At 47.1% G+C, this 16,808-nt stretch overlaps 1 protein-coding gene across 24 annotated transcripts in view; it reads right to left on the bottom strand.

Moving 5' to 3' along the window:
- Nucleotides 1-16,808, bottom strand: part of PPFIBP1 (PPFIA binding protein 1) — a 324,575-nt gene that overhangs the window by 260,961 nt on the left and 46,806 nt on the right. For 2 of the 24 annotated variants that reach the window (XM_033952591.1, XM_033952592.1), the window contains 2 exons: nucleotides 7,922-8,036; nucleotides 1,434-1,637 (listed from right to left, as the gene is read on the bottom strand). The exons of 19 other annotated variants lie outside the window; for them this stretch is intronic. In XM_033952591.1, the coding sequence (XP_033808482.1) occupies nucleotides 1,434-1,441 (8 nt within the window). In that variant the 5' untranslated portion in view covers nucleotides 1,442-1,637; nucleotides 7,922-8,036. The remainder of the gene's footprint in view (nucleotides 1-1,433; nucleotides 1,638-7,921; nucleotides 8,037-16,808) is intronic. 3 more of the 24 variants (XM_033952603.1, XM_033952601.1, XM_033952593.1) reach the window with 2 other exon arrangements.

Genomic DNA, 16,808 nt, shown 5'->3' on the forward strand with positions numbered 1-16,808 from the left:
AACTTCTTTCTTGGCTACAGCAGGCTATAAATGATGTAACTGTAAAATGATTTTTGGATGTACAGTGCGTTCTCGCTATTCACAGGGGTTAGGTTCCTAGAAAATCTTATGAATGCCAAAAATGCAAAATATGGAATCATTGATCCTATGGGAAAAGGGGGTTAGCTTCCTGCGCGATCCTGTTTATTGTACACTTTTGCTACCTAACACCATAAATTCATCATTTTGTGTATCCTTCTTGTAAACAAGCAGCTTGCTTATTATACTCTCCATTTTATAAATATACACTTTTGTAAAAACAGTTTTTTGGTGTAACAATGTTCATATGCACAGCTCTATGAATATGTTCATCCATATTATGCATGACAGTGAATAAGCAAATCTGTGAATACAGAACACACAGATAACGAGAATGCACTGTATAGAACAAATAGTGTAGCAAACTTTGAATAAATACAAGGATAAAAACATTTTTAGGATACACAGTCAAACCTTGGTTTGCAAGCATAATTCGTTCCAGAAGCATGCTCTTAATCCAAATCATTCATATATAGTAACATAGTAGATGACGGCAGATAAAGACCCGAATGGTCCATCCAGTCTGCCCAACCTGATTCAATTTAAATTTTTTTTTTTTTTTCTTAGCTATTTCTGGGCAAGAATCCAAAGCTTTACCCGGTACTGTGCTTGGGTTCCAACTGCCGAAATCTCTGTTAAGACTTACTCCAGCCCATCTACACCCTCCCAGCCATTGAAGCCCTCCCCTGCCCATCCTCCACCAAACGGCCATGGTGGAGGATGGGCAGGGGAGGGCTTCAATGGCTGGGAGGGTGTAGATGGGCTGGAGTAAGTCTTAACAGAGATTTCGGCAGTTGGAACCCAAGCACAGTACCGGGTAAAGCTTTGGATTCTTGCCCAGAAATAGCTAAGAAGAAAAAATTAAAAAAAAAAAAAAAAAAAAAATTTAAATTGAATCAGGTTGGGCAGACTGGATGGACCATTTGGGTCTTTATCTGCCGTCATCATATCAGAGTGAATTTCCCCATAGGAAATAATGGAAACTCAAGACAATTCGTTCCACAACCCAAAAACTTCAATACAAAATACTATATGTACTTGCATTGCAAGACCTCGCTCATTTAGAACAGTCACTATACTCCTGCAGCGTCAGAGAGAGAAGAACCATTGGCTCAGTTGTGATGTGTATACTGTAGGTACTTGTATTGCAAGACATTGCTTGTATATCAAGTTAAAATTGAATAAAATGTTTTGCTTGGCTTGCAAAACACTTGCATATCAAGTTACTTGCAATCCCAAGGTTTTACTGTATTCTCAACACCCCCCCCAACACCCAAAAATAAAAATTGTCCCTACATGTCAAAATATATTTGTAACACAAAACAGGAGTCGCTGCCAATGGAAAAATGTCTTACCTAATCATTTTCTTTCCTTTAGGCAAAGCAGATGAATCCAGAGACTAGTGGGTTGTGCCAATCTAACAGCGGGTTGTGCCCATCTACCAGAAGTTGCAGATAAGAGTATGGATTCTGAACTCTGGATTATCGGATGGCAAGCCTCCTGACCAATCAGTATTGCACTTAATGCAAAGGAAACAGACACGGCAATAAACCCCTTTCCTACACCAAACAGGAAAAAATTACTAGAACCTAACATGTGAGAACCGAGCTGCAAACCATTACAAACAAAAAACTATTTCTGCATAATTTGTCTCAACAGATAATTAGAAAACAGGGTGGGACCCCAGATTCATCGCTGCACCTAAAAGGAAAGATAATTTATCAGGCAATTTTTCATCCCTGTGGAAAGTGATAAGGAAAAAGCAAACATGCTAAACAAATACTTCTGTTCTGTGTTCACAGAAGAAAATCCTGGAGAAGGACAGAGATTGTCTAGCAAAATTACACATGAAAATGAAGTGGATACCACGTTGTTCACAGAGGAAAGTGTTTATTAACAACTTGAAAAATTGAAGGTGGATAAAGCAATGGGACCAGATGGAATCCATCCCAGGATATTAAGAGAGCTCACAGAAGTTCTTGCGAGTCCTATTACATATTTGTTCAACAAATCTTTGGAGTCAGGCGTGGATCCTGGGGACTGGAGAGGATCCTGGGGACTGGAGAAGAGCAGATGTGGTGCCAATTCACAAAAGTGGTCAGAGAGATGAAGTGGGAAACTACAGGCTGTTAAGCCTCATTTTAGTTATTGGAAAAATAATGGAAGCACTGCTGAAGGAAAGGATAGTGAAATTCCTAGAATCTAATGGGTTACAAGATCCAAGGCAGCATGGTTTTACTAAAGGTAAATCATGCCAAATTAATCCGACTGAATTCTTTGATTGGCTGACCAGAGAATTGGATCAAGGACATACAGTAGATATAATTTACTTAGATTTCAGCAAAGCCTTCAACATTGTTCATCATAGGAGCTCTTGAACAAACTTGATAGGCTGATGTTAGGATCCAAAGTTGTGAACTAGTTAATGGAATTCGCTTGGAGGAAGGAAAGATGAGTAGTGGAGTGCCTCATGGATCAGTGCTGGAGTCTATCCTGTTCATTATGTTTGTGAGCAATATTGCCGAAGGGTTAGAAAGAAAGGTTTGCCTTTTTGCAGAGACCAAGATTTGTAACAGAGTAGACAATAAGGAGGGAGTGGAAAATATGAAAAAAGGATCTGCAAAAAATTAGAGGAATAGTCTAATGCAGTGCTTAGTGGGGGCCACATTTTGGATTTGTAGGTACTTGGAGGGCCGCAGAAAAAATAGTTAATGTCTTATTAAAGAAATGACAACTTTGCATGAGGTAAAACTCTTTAAAGTTTATAAATCTTTCCTTTAACAGTTAAAGGAAAGATTTATAAACTATAAAGAGTTTTTTTTACCTTATGCAAAATTGTCATTAACTATTTTTTCTGCGGCCCTCACATTTAAAGTTTAATATCTTTCCTTTCTCAAAACTGACACATTTCAATTGCTATATTATATCGCTATATTTTCCTTACCTTTGTTGTCTGGTGACTATTTTTTTGTTTATTTAACTATGTTTTCAGGGCCTTCTTGTTCTTTGACTGTTTTTCTCTCCGTCTTCACTTTCTACCTTGCATCCATCTTTGGCATTAACTTAATATTAAATTTTTCTGCTTTCTTTTCAAAATCTACGTTTCCATGTCTTACCTTCCCTTCTATCTTCCGTCCCTATTTCCATTGCCTGACATCTCTTTCTTTCCTTTCTCTCCCTCTCTCCTTCCTTCCTTCCTTCCTTTCTCCTGGTCTGGCATCTGTCTCCTTCCCTCCCCCAACTTTTTATTTCTTTCACCCTGCCCCCTTCTTTCTTTCTCTCTCTCTCCGTGTCCCCTCTTTCTTTTTTTCTTTCTCCATGCCCGCCCGCCCTCCCTTTCTGTCTTTCTCTCTCCATGCCCCTTTCTGTCTGTGTACTGTCTCCTTTCTTTCTTTCTGTCTCCCTGTCCCCCCCTTTCTTTCTCCCTGCCCTCCCCCAAGCCACCACCATTGGGGAACAGGCCAGCGCCGAGGTCTTAGCTCTCCCTGCTTATCTTCTCCAGGGCGGGGCCGTCCAATTCTCGCCACCCGACGTCAATTCTAACGTCGGAGAGGAAGTTCCGGGCCAGCCAGGCAGCGATTGGGGTGAAGTTAGGGGGGTGGGTCATTAGAGTGGGCAGACTTGATGGGCCATGGCCCTTTTCTGCCTTTATTTTCTATGTTTCTATCACGAATTGAATACCCTCCACACTCTAGCATAGTGTCATGCAAACTATTTTTTTTGCTCTGGTACACTAACGGAGGAAATGTTTTTCTGTGGCACACCCACAGGCCTACCCCACATTAACCTCATCTTGTTTTCCCTGAGCTTGGGGCAGTTTCTGGAGGGCCTCCAAGCATGCACAAATGTTGACATGATGTCGTCACATGCGTGAGTGCATGCGCACGTCATCACGTCAATGTCGCACGCTAAATCAGTTAATGCCCCTTGATGAATTCCCCACTAAGTAATAGGATGGTATTACTGCTTCTCTCATGCTTGATTAGCTTCCATGAGAAAAAGTGCATTCTTTTATTTGGGTCCAATGGTCTGGAATAATCTTCCATTAGAGTTGCATAAGGAAGAATCCTTAAAATAATTTTTAACAACTTAAAATGCATTTTTTAAAATTAACTTTTAATTTGGACCAGTAAGGTGGAATCTGGACTCTACAGAATACATGAAATGAAAAAAAAAATTTTTTTGATATCTGTGAATAATAGAAAAGTGGCTGGGTGTTACCCTTCTAAATTGGAATTCTTTTCTGTTTCCTCTGTAAATTTTTTTTGTAAACGGCTTTGGTCTTTTGTTTAGCTAAGTGGTATATAAAATGTTTTAATAAAAACAAAACATTAGCAAATCCTCATTCAAAATCCTCCACCAAAAGTAAACCATAATTTTTCATTATCGTTATACAAATTATCTAATGTAGAAGCAGACTCGGAAAAAGCCCAACTGTTAAATGAATACTTCTGCTCAGTCTTCACCCGCGAAGCGCCAGGACTCGGCCCTCAGCTACAAACAAGGGTTGACGCAGATGGCCCGTTTAATTTCGAGTTTACACCCAGCGGTGTCTACTGCGAGCTGTCAAAGCTTAAGGTTAACAAGGCAATGGAGCCTGACAACCTACACCCCAGGGTGCTCAGGGAGTTGTATGATGTCTTGGCGGAACCGCTATCCGCGCTCTTCAATCTCTCCCTTAGTACGGGTAACGTCCCGTTGGACTGGAAGACGGCTAACGTCATTCCACTCCACAAGAAAGGCTCCAAGATGGAGACAGCAAACTACAGACCGGTGAGTCTCACATCAATAGTGTGCAAACTAATGGAAACTCTAATCAAACGCCAATTGGATACGATCCTGAACGAGGAGAATCTACGGGATCCTCGTCAACATGGATTTACTAAGGGGAGATCCTGCCAATCCAACCTGATCAGCTTCTTTGACTGGGTGATGAGGAAGCTGGATGTTGGGGAGTCCCTGGACATCGTATACCTGGACTTCAGTAAAGCATTCGATAGCATACCACACCGCAGGTTGCTGAGCAAGATGAGTTCTGTAGGATTGGGCAACACATTGACGAAATGGGTTGGGAACTGGCTTGGAGGTAGGCTTCAGAGGGCCCAATCCTATTCAACATCTTTATAAGAGACTTGGCAGAAGGGCTGCGAGGTAAAATAACATTATTCGCCGATGACGCCAAACTAAGCAATGTAGTGGGCAAAAGCACAACAGACATAAATTTAATGTCCGACAACATGATGCATGACCTACTCCTACTGGAACGCTGGTCTAGGTCCTGGCAACTCAGCTTCAATGCCAAAAAATGCAAAGTCATGCACCTGGGCAGCCAAAATCCATGCAAGACTTACACCCTTAATGGCGAGATCCTAACAAGAACTGAAGCAGAACGAGACTTAGGGGTGATCGTCAGTGAGAACATGAAGACTGCCAATCAAGTGGACAAGCTTCATCCAAGGCAAGGCAAATCATAGGTTGCATACGCAGGAGTTTCGTCAGCCGTAAGCCTGAAGTCATTATGCCATTGTATAGATCCATGGTGAGGCCCCACCTGGAATACTGTGTGCAATTCTGGAGGCCGCATTACCGTAAGGATGTGCTGAGACTGGAGTCGGTCCAGAGAATGGCCACCCGGATGGTCTCGGGACTCAAGGATCTCCCGTACGAGGAACGGCTGGATAAGTTGCAGCTGTACTCACTCGAGGAACGCAGAGAGAGGGGTGACATGATCGAGACATTCAAGTATCTCGCGGGCCGCATCGAGGTGGAAGAAGATATCTTCTTTTTCAAGGGTCCCGCAGCAACAAGGGGGCATCCGTGGAAAATCAGGGGCGGGAAACTGCACGGGGACACCAGGAAATTCTTTTTCACTGAAAGGGTGGTTGATCGCTGGAATAGTCTTCCACTTCAGGTTATTGAGGCCAGCAGCGTGCCTGATTTTAAGGCCAAATGGGATAGACACGTGGGATCTATTCACAGAGAAAGGTAGGGGAGGGTCATTGGGGTGGGCAGACTAGATGGGCCGTGGCCCTTATCTGCCGTCTATTTCTATGTTTCTATGTTAATGGTCTAAATCAGTGTTTCTCAACATGCGGTATGCGCATCCTTGGGTGTAAGCGGGCTGGCTGCCAGAGGATATTCCCTGCCTGTCTGAAGCCGCAACCACCGCAGGAATCCCTCCTTGCTATCTGCCCCACCCATTGAAACTGAAGCCGCTGCCGGGGATTTCTGCCCACCCTTCTTCCCAAAGCTGACCCATAGGGTTTCCCTCCGATGTCAAAGCCAACGTCACAAGAAAGCCTTCTGGGTCAGCAGGGGGGGAGGGCATTTACCTCCTCGCTCCTTCAGCGGCTTGTTGGGGAGACATGCAGCCCACAGCGGTTCACACTGCGCGTAGCTGACCTGGAAACCTCTGACATCAGGGCTGACGTCGGAGTGAAGACTTGTAGGTCAGCCACGTGTAGCGTGTGAATCACTGCCTGCTGCGCATCCTCCCAACAAGCTGCTGAAGGCAGAAGGAGCAGTGCAGTTCAAACAAGAGGACAAAGGGAGAAAAGAGGGGGGGGAGAGAGAAAAAGTGTGTTGGGACATTGGAGGGACCCGATTCTGGGACAACAGCTGGAAGGAAGGGAGGGGGAGGAGGCACAAATTCGACACAGAAGGAAGGGGGGCATGAACATGGGACAGAGAAAGGAGTGAGGAAAGAAGCACTAACGTGGGACATAGGAGGAAGAGAATAGAAAGGGAGAATTGTTGGGCATCAGTGTGTGAGAAGGAAAGGAAGAAAGAGGAAAATTGGGCACAGAGAGAAAGAGAGAGGTAGAGATGCATGGGGAGAGAAGGATGAGAGGAGAAATGTTGGACATGGTGGTGGAGAGGGAACAGAGGGACAGACTGAAGGGGATGCAAGGGAGAGGAATGTTGGACATAGTGATGGAGGGAGAGATGTGGCATGGTACTGCAGAGTGATGATAGAAGGAGAAAAGGGCATGGGGCTGGTGGGCACTGGTGAAAAATGCACATGATCCTGGGGGATGAGAGAGGGAGAAATGTTGGATGTGGTAGTAGAGGGGGTGGGAGAGATGCCTGGATCATAGGAAGGAGAGAAACATCTGGAATGATGATAGAATATAAATGGAAAAACAGACACTAACACCAAGTTAGAGGCCTCAGGTGTATTATCAATTATTGTAAAGATTCTAGTTTTAATGGAATAAGTTTAAAAGTCAGTTCCACTGAAATGTACTGTCATAAGTGTACCGTTTTAGCAACAGAGCCAAATATTTTCAGCATGCTTTGGATATGTTCCTTTCCCCTTCTGAGGCAGTCTCCGATGACTTAGGATTCCTGAATGATTGCTGAATATAGCGAGCAAATGAATAAAGTAAGTGAAGTGGAAAAATCCACCACAAAGTTTCCAGAAAAAGAGAACATTACCTTATAAATGTCCATCCCCTCACCACTACTACAGACTAGGTGCTGGTAATTAAAAATGCTGTCAGGCTTGAGTTTTTGAAATCACATGGAGGAGGGTAATTTTCCTACAGGCCTCTTATAATCTTAGCATCTACTATATCAACAAATAAGGGGTATTGTAGAGAAAAAAAGTCATACAGAAACACACATACACTGTATTCTATAGTTCTCTATATAGTACCAGCATATGGATTACACAAAATATGGAAGGACAAATCCTCAAAGAGCAACACAACTATTTGTTAGCTGTCATCATTGGCATAAAAATCCTTCCATGTGACTAATTCTTATGCAAAACTATTTATTGAGAAAAGCTGTCCATACAAAAATATTCACTTATCTGACAAGCAGTTCACATAGATGATACCCTTTTTGCAGTATAGTGTTCCATTTCAATAGTTCATTCCTACGATTTCAACAGCCCTTGGCCGACGGTGATCAGCGTTTTGTTTATACTTCCTCAGGGCCAATGGAGAAAAAGTCTGTAACGAAGAACTATAACTATATTGACACAATTAAATTTCTGGTAACTTAAAATAACTATACCTGCTGTCAAAAACTCAGTGCACTGGATCCTATGACATCTAAAGGCTTCCCATTCATACGCACATTAGAAAATGGCGCAAACTTATAACTTTGATGTCAGACTCCCCCAGACTCTCCTACCAATCAGACTGCCCCAGAAATTTAAAGATACTATATGTCCAAAAAGTTTTTTTCTAGAAAAAAAAAAAAGATTCTTTGAAAAAAATGATTTTTTTTTTTTTGCAAAAGTTAAAATATATTTTGAAACAAATTAGAAAAAAGAAAGACTTACAAAAAAAAAAAAAAAGAACCCCAATCAATCCTCATATTCAAACCTTGGGGTTCCAATGTGCTTAACCTGACGATCTATTTTTGTTCTTGTCTAATGAGCAATCAATGTCAATCCCCTCTGCATCTTGATAGAAAAACCTTTGAAGGGCTACACATTGCTACTAGCTAAACTTGTGAGTGGCTTCTCTGCAGTGTATCACAAAAGGAGTTATCTTATGTGTCTTAATATTGCTCTTATGCTCTAACATAAGAACAAACAACATTCAAGTAGTCTGATCTATGTATAGTTGTTTTTTTTTTTATAAGGGCAAACTATACAATACATGATCTGCTACGGCATGAAGTGTACTTAAAAAATGCTTATGCTGGGATTGAGGGTCGACAAAAACAGAAGTCTCAATAGTGATATCAGATAGGGTATTGACCACATTTCACATATCCTGGAATGCCAATAGCTATCTCTTCCATCAATACCAATAATTCTAAAGGGCATAAAATTTGGTTCATAGACAACGGTGCAAAAGACAAAAGCGCGCGCCAACAATTGAGTGCAGCGCGCACTGCCGCGCCGCTCTAAATTACTGTTTTTAGGGCTCTGACAGGGGGCGTGGGGGGGAACCCCTCCCACTTTACTTAATAGACATTGCGCCGCGTTGTGGGGGTTGTAACCCCCCACATTTTACTGTAAACTGAACTTTTTCCCTAAAAACAGGGAAAAAGTGAAGTTTTCAGTAAAATGTGGGGGGTTACAACCCCCCACAACGCGGCGCAATGTCTATTAAGTAAAGTGGGAGGGGTTCCCCCCACGCCCCCTGTCAGAGCCCTAAAAACAGTAATTTAGAGCGGCGCGCGCTGCGCTCAATTGTCTGGGCGCGCCTTTGTCCCGGCGCGCTTTTGACCTGACACCTAAAATTTCCTTCAAGTTTCTGCCATGGCTATAAGCAAATTGCACTCTTATCAACAAATTCTGGAAGAGATGTTATAATATGTCATTATTTTCTCATTGATTAGGGGCCATGTCTATATGCTTTAAGATGCACGTTAGACCCTGATCCTGCACTCTTTGTCTAGACCAGGGGTGTCAAAGTCCCTCCTCGAGGGCCGCAATCCAGTTGGGTTTTCAGGATTTCCCCAATGAATATGCATGAGATCTATTAGCATACCATGAAAGCAGTGCATGCAAAGCACAGTTACTTACCGTAACAGGTGTTATCCAGGGACAGCAGGCATATATTCTCACATGTGGGTGACATCATCTACGGAGCCCCGATGCGGAAGCATTTTCAAGCAAACTTGATTGAAGATTTAAGTTTGCTCTGCTGCTCCACGCATGCGTGCCTTCCTGCTCCACTAGGGGGCGCATCCCCTCGTGGTCTCCAGTTCACTTAACTAGCAAAGAAGCCAACCTCGGGGAGGTGGGCGGGTTGTGAGAATATATGCCTGCTGTCCCTGGATAATACCTGTTACGGTAAGTAACTGTGCTTTATCCCAGGACAGGCAGGCATGATATTCTCACATGTGGGTGACCTCCAAGCTAACTGAAAAGGGATGGAGGGAAGTTGGCAATTTAAGCAAATAGATTTCGCAATACCGATTGGCCGAACCGGCCATCGCTTCTGGACAGTGAGTCCAGACAGTAGTGGGAGGTGAAAGTATGAACCGAAGACCACGTGGCAGCCTTGCAGATTTCCTCAATAGGTGTGGACCTGAGGAACGCTACGGAGGATGCCATCGCTCGGACCTTGTGTCCCGTTACTCGACCATGCAGCGTGAGACCAGCCTGAGCGTAGCAAAAGGTGATGCAATCGGCCAACCAGTTGGACAAGGTGCGCTTGGAAACTGGGTGGCCTAACCGGTTTGGGTCGAAGGACAAAAACAATTGTGGGACTTTCCGGTGTGGTTGAGTGCGTTGGAGGTAAAAGACCAACGCTCTCTTACAGTCATGAGTGTGAAGCGCCACCTCTCCGGGGTGAGAGTGGGGCTTGGGAAAAAACACGGGCAAGATGATGGACTGATTGAGGTTAAAATCAGACACTACTTTAGGCAAGAACTTTGGATGTGTGCGGAGTACCACCTTGTCATGGTGGAATACAGTGAAGGGTGGGTCCGCTACCAGAGCCTGTAGCTCACTAACTCGCCGAGCGGAAGTGAGTGCAAGCAGGAAAATCACCTTCCAAGTGAGGAATTTAGGATGGCATTTGTCTAGGGGCTCAAATGGAGGTTTCATTAGTTGAACCAGAACCACGTTAAGGTCCCAAACCACTGGAGGGGGTTTGAGAGGAGGGTGGACATTCAGAAGACCCTTCATGAAGCGAGAGACTAAGGGGTGGAGCGAGAGGGCTTTTCCTTCCAGGGGCTGATGAAAGGCCGCAATCGCACTGAGATGTACTCGAATGGAGTTGGTCTTTAGGCCGGAGTGAGATAATTGAAGTAAATAGTCAAGGACCAGAGGGACGGGGACCGACACCGGGTCCTGGCTGTGAGAGGAGCACCAGGCTGAGAATCTGGTCCACTTTTGGGAATAGCAGGTTCTCGTCGAGGTCTTTCTAGAGGCCTCCAATATCTCCTTGACTGATTGAGACACGGGGAGAGAAGTCAGGGGGAAAGAAACCAAGCATTCAGATGAAGAGATTGAAGATTGGGATGTAACAGCGAACCCTGACTCTGTGATAGTAGAGAGGGAAACCGAGGCAGAGGCAGTGGATCTCTGACACTGAATTGAAGTAGAAGGGAAAACCAAGGCTGGCGTGGCCAGCGAGGAGCAATCAGGATCAGGGTGGCTTTCACCGTTTTCAGGTGGACCAGCGTCCGCAGGATCAGAGGAAACGGTGGAAACGCGTACAGAAACCTTCCCTCCCAGTCGAGGAGGAAGGCATCGGACTCGAGTCGGTCCGGGGAGTGTATCCGGGAGCAGAAGAGGGGCAGTTTGTGATTGTGGGGGGATGCGAACAGATCTATTTGAGGCGTCCCCCACTTTTCGAACACCTGTCGTAGGGTCTGAGAATGCAGTGACCACTCGTGTGGCTGGAGGAGGCGGCTGAGTCTGTCCGCCAGACAGTTTTGTTCCCCTTGTATGTACACCGCTCGAAGGAAGGTGTTGTTGGAGATTGCCCATTTCCAGAGGCGCATGGCTTCCCGGGCAGAGGGACCAAGACCCTGTCCCCCCTTGTTTGTTTACGTAGTACATTGCTACCTGGTTGTCGATTCGGATGAGGACCACCCGGTCGTGAAGCAGATGTTGAAAAGCTACAGCTGCGAAATAGATGGCCCGGAGCTCTAGCACGTTGATGTGACAGCGGCGGTCTTCTGCTGACCACATCCCCTGAGTGCGGAGGCCGTCCAGGTGGGCTCCCCAAGCGTACTCAGACGAGTCCGTGGTGAGTACCTTGCTGTGAGGAGGGGGAGGAAAAGCAAACCTTTGCAAAGATTTGAAGAGTCGGCCCACCAGCGGAGCGATCGTTGCAAGGAAGGAGTCACTGTCACGGGACGATCGATCGGGTCCCAGTCTTGACGCCATTGAGAGGCCAGGGTCCATTGAGGGATTCTCAGATGGAGACGGGCGAAGGGTGTGACATGGACGGTGGAGGCCATGTGGCCCAGGAGAGACATCATCTGTCGAGCTGATACCGAGGTCAGCAGTGAGATCCTTCGGCTCAGACTTACTAACGCCTCTAGACGCGGAGGGGGGAGGAAGGAACGGAGGCGAACCGTGTCCAGCGTGGCCCCGATGAATTGTAGGGACTGTGAAGAGCATAGTTGGGATTCTTAGCTTTTTTAAATAAGTTATGTTCAATTGGATCCATACCATTCTGGACTTGCCAATAAACAGATGCCAACATGTCATGCCTTAATTCATTGGGTGCTACTCATGCCTCTATATTCACTCCAAATTCCTGAAAAACACAACTCCCATCTCTCTCAATCATCTCTAAAGTAAGAACACGTTTGATAATCACAGTCCAAACTGTTAAGCAATAAGGTGAAGGGGGAGACGTGGCCACATGCACTTGTAAGCCTCCCAGTTCTGTAGAGCTGAGACTAAAAATGTCAAAACAATTAAAAAAAAAAAAGTTATATAATTCTAAGAGGGGGAGTTATCAATATGAACTATCCTTAAGACATGTTATAGTTTAATAGATTTTCTACACTGCTTATCCACTATGGTGATAAATGTGGTTTACAATAATAATTTTTATTTTACTGCTAACTTGCTATTTTAACACAGGTTCCATTTTATGCAATGAGACCTAATTGCTAATAATCCAGGTTAACATTAAAGTCCCTGTCCCCCGTTTCTAATAACCAAACCAGGAAAACTGCAGTCACACGTTCAATGACACAGGCAAAGTTTATTAAATTGATAGTGGTTAAAAACAACACCTTAAAATTAAACCACGGGACCCAACACGGTCCATGTTTCGGTACACGCCTTCTTCAGGGGTCCCAGGTTGGGAAGAGATCAAATAGAACCTCAAAACAAACTAAAACCTGTGTGAAAACAAACGCCAAAGGACGATTTTGTGCGTAAGCTGCTAAATGTCGAAAATGTACTGGCTCCAAATTCAAAATAAAAACAACATACGCTGAGAGATTGGAGAAACTGGGTCTCTTTTCCCTGGAGAAGAGGAGACTTAGAGGGGATATGATAGAGACTTATAAGATCATGAAGGGCATAGAGAGAGTAGAGAAGGACAGATTCTTCAAACTTTCGAAAAATAAAAGAACAAGAGGACACTTGGAAAAGTTGAAAGGGGACAGATTTAAAACGAATGCTAGGAAGTTCTTCTTTACCCAACGAGTGGTGGACACCTGGAATGCGCTTCCAGAGGGAGTAATAGGGCAGAGTACAGTACAGGGGTTTAAGAAAGGATTGGACAATTTCCTGCTGGAAAAGGGGATAGAGGGGTATAAATAGAGGATTACTGCACAGGTCCTGGACCTGTTGGGCCGCCGCGTGAGCGGACTGCATGGCATGATGGACCTCAGGTCTGACCCAGCAGAGGCATTGCTTATGTTCTTAATAGTCTGTTGGGTCGCTGAGATAACCCCTTCCCTGGACAGGCTTTGATCAGCCAGTCGTCTAGTAGGGGAATACCTGAAGACCTTGGGAGAGTAAGGTAGCTGCGACCACCACGAGGCACTTGGTGAAGACCCGTGGTGACGATGCTAGGCCGAAGGGGAGGACTCGGTATTGCAGGTGCAGGTCTCCCACCTGAAAACGCAAGAACTTGCGGTGAGCGGGGTGCACTGGAACATGTGTGTACGCCTCCTTCAGATCGAGGGAGCAGAGCCAGTCGCCCTCGTCGATCAGGGGGTAGAGGGTCGGTAGGGAAAGCATCCGAAATTTTTCCCGTACCAGAAATTTGTTGAGGCGTCTCAAGTCTAGTATTGGGCGAAGGTCTCCCGTTTTTTTCGGTAACAGGAGTAGAAGCCCTTCCCCCGTTGGCCAGAGGAAACCTCCTTCACTGCTCTCAGGTGAAGCAGATCTCGAGCTTCGGAGAGGAGTAGGGGTAGCTGCGTCCGGTTGGGAGGGCAATTCCTTGGGGGGTTGTCTGGAGGAATGGCCCGAAAGTTGAGAGAGTATCCTGATGAGATCACGCCAAGGACCCATGCGTCCAACGTGATTTGTTCCCAGTGAGGGTAAAAGACTTTGAGGCAACCCCCGATGGGAAGGAGGCCTGGGACTATGGCGGAGGGGGCCCGCCCCCTTCCGCGTATCCCGTCAAAAGGACGGGTATGGTTTGATAGTCGCAGGTGGTTGGGACTTGGGCAGAGCCCGATGGTGGGTTTGCGGACGCCTGGGCGGAGGCCGCGAGAAGGCAGGAGTGGATTTTTGTGGGTAGCGGCGCAGAGGGGCCCTGAACGGCCTGGACGCGGGCGGTTTAGGCTTTTGCTGCACGAGGGAGGCAAACGAGCGTTCGTGTTCGGAGAGGCGTTTTGTAGCCACCTCGATAGTGTCATCGAACAGTTCTTTACCCACGCAGGGGAGGTTAGCCAACCGGTCCTGTAAGTTGGGGTCCATGTCGACCAGGCGCAGCCAAGCTAATCGGCACATGGCGATAGCAAAGGCTGCCTCTCTGGAGGAGAGTTCGAAGCCATCGTAGGCTGCGTGGAATAGATGGAGGCGTTGGCTGGAGAGGGACTCTGAAAGCAGGCTAAACGCTCCTTGGCGGGAGGCCGGTAAGTCAGTCTCAAAGGCTCTCAGTAGTCCAATGAGGTGTTTGAGGTAGGATGTGAAGCTTTGCACCCTAGAGGCCATCATCGCATTTTGATATAGTCTCCTGCCGAACTTGTCTAGGGTTCGGCCTTCTTGGCCTGGGGGGACAGCCGCTGAGACCCTGGAGGGGTGAGCTTTTTTCAAGGAGGATTCTACTAACAGCGACTGGTGGGAGTTGTTCAAATCCCGGGAAGGGTACTGTACGGTACTTGGCCTCCATTTTGGAGGGTACTGCTGTGACCATATAGGGGGTCTCCAGGTTCCTGAAGAAAGCCTGTTGGAGTACCGGGTTAGGCGGTAAGCGAAGGGACTCTCTGGGCAGTGATGGCATATCCAGCTCCGCTAGGTACTCCTTAGAGTATCTGGAGTCGGACTGGAGGTCTAAGTCCAAAGCGTGGCCCATGTCCTGGACAAAGCGAGAGAAGGATGGGCGGGATGTTCCCGAGGCCCCGTGCGGGGTTGGTGAACGAGACCTCCGTCGGGTGGAGAAGGATGGGGAGGCTTCCCTCGAGTATCGAGGCTCCTGCTTCGATCCACGCTCCGAGACCGGGGAAGCACTGTGAAAGTGTTCCGGGGTCGTGGATCTCCGACGTCTCGAGGAGCCCCTCGGGGACGATGCCGGGGTTCGGGGTACTGATCGATGTCAAATCGGTGACCTCGACCCGGACTCCCTCGGTGAAAGCCCGGAACCTCGGATCGGAGCCCCGGTCCAAGGGGGAGTTCGGAGGATGCGCGGGTTGAAGAGTGATAGCTCCGCCACCCTCAGCGGTCCCGTACAAGGTGTAGGTGAACGGCCTCGTAGAGTGGGGGAACCCTGGGCCTTCTTGGAGGTACGGCGGTTCGAGGTTTCTGTCGTTTTAGCACGACGTTTTGCCCCGCGGCGGTCTGTGGAGGGAGAGCGCCTCGGGTGTCTCGGCGAGGAGTCCGAGGAGGATGGGATGCGGCGAAGCTTGCGCGCTTTTCCCCGAGGTGGTTCGACGTGAGGCTCAGGCTGGTCTGGCACATGCGGGGTCGAGGTCGAGGCCGGTTGTAGATGGGCCATTGCAGCGGACAGCTCCGATGAGATCATCGCTCGGAGTAGGTCCTGGAAAACGGTCACGGACAGCATCGAGGGCATGTCCACTGCATCGGTGCACTCCACCGGGGGCGACCTCGTATCAGAGTATTCCCGTGTGGTGGAGGCACGGCCCGAAGGCTTGGAGGGCTTCGCCGGGGCTGTAAGCATGGGACTTCTCCAGTGTCCCCGAGGCTGGCTTCTTCGCTGTTACGGAACCTGAAGAGGGAAGAGGGGACTTACCCGGAGCCGAGGCTTTCTGTTGTCCCGAGGACTTCGGATTCGAGTCTCGAGGCGATGCCGAGGTATTCGGGGCCGAGGTATTCGGGGCCGAGGTCAAGGCTGGGCCGAGGCCGACCTCGAGGCCGATGTAAGGGTTGGTCGGCAGCGAAGAGATCCGCCATGCGGGCTTTTCTTCGGCGGAGGGCCCGGTTCTGGAAAGTAGCACACTGGGGGCAGGAGTCGGTTGGATGAGCGGCCCCCAGGCAGAGGATGCACCGGCGATGCGGGTCTGTGATGGAAAGAAGCCGCTCGCACCGGGTGCACTTTTTAAAGCCAGTCAAAGGCCGGGACATAGAATCAAAACTGGCCGCGGCTCGAGTAGCCACGCGGCCACGGGGACCCGGAAGCCTCCGGGTCGGTCAAAAACGAAGCAGGAACAAGTTGAACAAGAAAAAATTTGCGCACAGAGACTTAATCGAGAAAAATAAGAAAAAATTGCGGTGCTAGAAGGCAGTTGGGGCAGAGCCTGAAAAAACACGACTTCTAGGCTCAGCGGAAAATTTTGAACTGGAGACCACGAGGGGATGCGCCCCCTAGTGGAGCAGGAAGGCACGCATGCGTGGAGCAGCAGAGCAAACTTAAATCTTCAATCAAGTTTGCTTGAAAATGCTTCCACATCGGGGCTCCGTAGATGACGTCACCCACATGTGAGAATATCATGACTCCTTGTCTTGGGATAAATAGATATCATGCATATTCATTGGGGAAATCCTGAAAACCAAATTGGATTGTGGCCCTCGAGGAGGGACTTTGACACCCTTGGTTTAGACAATTAAAAAATCTTATGTTATATTTTGCTTAGCAAAATGCCCTTTCTTTAAACCACAGACTTCAGGTAACCTCAGCCAGTGAATTTATCATACAAAACTTTAGCTCATTTCAAAA

Source organism: Geotrypetes seraphini, chromosome 7, assembly GCF_902459505.1.
Source record: "Geotrypetes seraphini chromosome 7, aGeoSer1.1, whole genome shotgun sequence".
Taxonomy (NCBI): domain Eukaryota; kingdom Metazoa; phylum Chordata; class Amphibia; order Gymnophiona; family Dermophiidae; genus Geotrypetes; species Geotrypetes seraphini.